At 56.0% G+C, this 4251-nt stretch overlaps 1 protein-coding gene across 1 annotated transcript in view; it reads right to left on the reverse strand.

Annotated features, from left to right (window-relative positions):
- H310_12819 (hypothetical protein) overlaps positions 1 to 3071 on the reverse strand; it is a gene marked incomplete at its 3' end in the record, with an annotated part of 15555 nt that extends 12484 nt beyond the window's left edge. The window contains exon 1 of the mRNA XM_008880023.1: positions 78 to 3071. Coding sequence (XP_008878245.1) covers positions 78 to 3017 — 2940 coding nt within the window. The 5' untranslated portion in view covers positions 3018 to 3071. The remainder of the gene's footprint in view (positions 1 to 77) is intronic.
- Positions 3072 to 4251: the final 1180 nt, after the last annotated feature.

Consider the following 4251-nt stretch of genomic DNA (forward strand, 5'->3'; position numbering starts at 1 on the left):
AAGAACGACGACATCTGGGCGGCGTAGGTGAGGGCGAGCCCAGCGGCAGTAAGTCCGATCGTAGTCCTGGACGCCACCGTGATGAAGGAGACGCCGGCGAGGATGGCGGCCGAGAGCCAGTCGAGGCGCATCTGCAGCCACCTCGACGAAATGCGGTAGATCATAAAGTAGCTCTGGTTGTGGTCGAGAATGTCGCGGCTCTTGGTCGCGAAGGCCCCCGTCATGCCGAACGCGCGAATGGTCGAGAGGCCGTTGATGGTCTCCGAAATGAGGTTGATCACGGGCGTTCGCGAGATGCTCTCGAGGCGCTTGAGCTCGGACGACGTCAGCAAAAAGTACACTTGCACCTTATGGAACAGATACACCAGCGGCACGTACACGATCAAGATGAACGGGGACGTGGCGGCGCAGACAACGACGACGGCAGCGATTTGAAAGCCAAACTGAAGGAAAAGCACGCCGAAGAACGGAAGGATGCTGTCGACTTGGTCCAAGTCGCTCGAGAACCGATTCAGGATGCGGCCAACGGGGGTCACGTCGAAGAAGGTGGTGACCGGGGCGTGTATGACCTTTCGAAAGAGCTTCTCGTGGAGGGCCTTGGAGCACAGGACACTCAAAAACAGGACGTACACACTGCGACCCCACACGAGCGCCATCGACACCAGGGCCAGCACCACGTAGAGCACGACCGACGTCACGTTGCTGCCAGGGTGGCTAGACCAATACCCCATGAACCAGTCCGTCATGACGACCGCCGTTTGAGACACCGTGAACGCGACGACGATGGTTGCGGCCACGAACGCTCCGTTCCACCCCGTCGACCGCAGATACGTCAAGTACAAGCTTGAGGACACACCGCCCATCTTGCGGTCTTCCTTCTGGACCAAAGCGCCGTCACCCTTGGCGTCACTGTCTTTGGCCTTTTCTTCCTTGGAAGCGGCCGCTAGTACGGATATCGTGGCGATCTCAGTATCAGTCGAGTCATGCTGCGCCCCGTCGGAGAAGCTGATCAAGTGGGGAAAGGCGTCCTTGATGGAGTCGAACGAGCCGTCGCCAACGATCGCGCCGTCCTCCATCACGACCACGCGATCCGCGAGGGGGAGGAAGTGGTAGTGGCTGTTCAACACCAGCACGACCGTCTTGTCCTGCAGCATCCCTTGCACGCACTCCCGGAACACCGCGCCGGCCACGTGGACGTCCAGCGCACTCAACGGGTCGTCCAGCAGGATGAGGTCGGCGGCGTCCGACCGGTACATGGCTCGGGCCAGACTCACGCGGGCCTTCTGGCCGCCGCTCAAATTGATGCCTCGCTCGCCGATCTCGGTCTGGTCGCCGTCCGGCAGCATGGCCAGGTCCGGCTTGAGCTGGCATGCCGACAGCACTCGGTCGTACTTGTCGGCGTGCATGTCGGCGGTGAACAGGATGTTGTTTTGGAGTGTGGCGTGCTGGATCCACGCTTCTTGATTGGCGTACGCGACGCGTCCGGCGACGGTGCGGGTGCCGCTGACTTGGTGGATTTCGCCCAAGATGGCGCTGACGAGGCTGGACTTACCGCTGCCGACGGGACCGACCACGATGGTCAGGGTCTTCGGGACAAGCGTCAACGTGATGTCCTTTAAGGTCATCGATGGTGTCGTGGACTTGTTGTCTCCTGTGGCCGACGGATCGACGTTCCAGCTGAAATTGCCGTTGGTCAGCTCGACCACGGCCGAATCAGCCGGACCGTTTGAGAGTTGGGGGACGTCTGCGATTTCGTCAGCCAAGAGGAACTTTCCCACGCGAGCGCATGATGCGAATGCCTCGGACGCGAACATGATCGAACTGGAGAAGACTGTGCATGGTAAGCGAGCCACGTTCATGTAGGCGAGAGCAGTGAATGCGATAGCTGGCTTGAGTTCGTTGCCCTGCGCAACAAACACGGCCAAACACAGCACGAGCGACAGAATTGGCGCGATGGAGAGCGTGACCGTATTGAGGACCCGCACGTACTGGTACTTTTTGAGGAGGAGGAGCTCTTGGTTTCGAATCGCCTCGATGCGGGCCTCCAGAGGGTCTTCCCATGCATACAACTTGACAACACGCACGCCTTGGAGGATTTCGTTGGTGAGTTTCACGCGCTCTGACTGCACGGTGAGTATCTCGCGGCGCACGGCTCCCACCGCCGTCGACGTAGTGTACCCCGTGTAGAGCAGGACAGCCATGACGACGCCCCCGACTGCGCCGGCCACCGCGCCCAGGTCAAATCCGATCATGATAAAGATGGCCAGCACAGTCACAGGTGCCACTAGAACCCAAGGACCAAGTAGGAACCCTTGGAACAAGCGTTCCGAGTCGACAGACGACATCGTGACGATCTCGCCCGACGACATGCTCCGCTTGGCGAAACCAGACAGCTTGAGCGACTTGAGGTAGACCGAGTCCATCACAATCGATTTTGCATTCACGCCTAAGTTGGATGACACGTACTGGCCGAAGTCGATGATCGTAACGGAAAAGAACGAGTGAATTGTGAGCACCGCCGCGAGGGCGTACCCGGACGAGATTCCGAGCGCTGTGTCGGCAACCTTGTCCTCGTCCGTCTTGAGGAACTGAAGAAGTGATTTGATGATGGTGGGTTGGACAAGCATGAGCGCCGCGTACAGCGCGTACAATGCAACGTTGAACGTCCATTGGGAACGCATGGTTCGCATCATGGCTTTGGCGAAACTCGGCTTGGGCAGCAGCTTCTCTTGCTGCCAGAACTGGTCAAAGCGCTCGTGGAGTGCTGCAGACGTATCTTCAGGGCATAGCTTCCACACGTCGTCCTCCATCAGGGTCTGGATTGCACCGCGGCGCATGATCGATTCCATCCAAAAAATGACGAATGTGCTCAACCAGTTGGCCGTCCCCATCGGGTTGGGCAAATCACGCCACGGAGTCTCTGCAGGTGCATCTTTAGACGTACGATCCACCGTCGTCGGGGAGTGCAGGCGGACGTAGCCGTCGCCGTCGGCGCCATTCGCACCTCTCCGTGCCATCGTCCCAACTGCAAACTGCGCCAGGTCATCGTGTCATTCACCTGCTACGGCAATACTGATTGGGGGAATTCCGAATGAAGGGCAACGAATGTCATCGACGCCAAAAGCGTTGCGCCAGAACGAATCGTTGGCTGCTACAGCCCAAGACGGTCCAGGATAAGCCACATCAGTTTCACGCGCTTGCCATGGCTCGTGTGAGCTGCACAGCAACGAGGGCCATGACTAGGTCGAGTGTACCGCAACCTCGGAATCACGTACAAACACAACCAGAATGGCCCAACATTAAACACCAAGTGTGTAACTCACACCAACAATTGGCTAACGTCGGAAACAAGAGTGCACCAGGAGGAAAAAATTCAGACCACGGTGTGACAATGTGTTGGCGACGAAAGGATGGAGCCAATGCATGGTCAGGATCTTGTCCGCTTCTCACCGCAATCCTCAAGTTGGCCGATGTCGAGCGCTCCGAATGCCACTTGGGCCAAAGATCTATGCTACAGTAGTATGATGCATGTCAAGGTTGACGACCTTGGCATTGGACCTTTCAAAGATTACCAGCGACTCTCCCCACATGGTGCTTTGACTTCTTAGCTCCATTCGCAGAATTGGATAGTATAACTTTGCCAATTCATAGCACTTCACTCTTCCAACTCCTTCTTCTACGTGTTCCGTACCACACCTGGGTTATTGGAAGACAGTGGACTACAGATTGTGACGAATATTGCCAACTTTAGCAACATCTCATGAAGGCATCGCGGATACATGGACTTATATCGGCGCCAACACATCGATTTTACAATCAGAAAAGTGCGTTCCAGAGCGCCAATCTTGTGCAATTTACCCGAAACTTGTGCTGATATTAACTTGGGTATTGCACAACTCCCAAGCAAAAGCCGACAAACGCTGTGTGTCAATTTACTGTTACTACAGTAAAGCAACAACAATAAGAAAGCCCTCCCTTGATTATACACTTTGGCTTCGGGGTGGCGATACATTTGGTGGCAAAACAACGATGAACAAATTTGAATCTAACCCGAGTGTATTAGGCTGGCTGTGCAGGTGCTGCAGCCTTGGATAACTATCCAAGGCGGCAGCACATAGGAATGGCTTAACAATAAATTGGCACATTTTGCTGAAATTGGCAAATTTGTGCTGATGGTAATGGCGAAACGTGGAGACAGACACTCAGCTGTCAAACTTCGTGACCTTTCAGCTCCACAGAGTTTTCAGAACC

This window comes from Aphanomyces invadans (genome assembly GCF_000520115.1).
Source record: "Aphanomyces invadans strain NJM9701 unplaced genomic scaffold supercont1.43, whole genome shotgun sequence".
Taxonomy (NCBI): Eukaryota; Oomycota; class Saprolegniomycetes; order Saprolegniales; family Verrucalvaceae; genus Aphanomyces; species Aphanomyces invadans.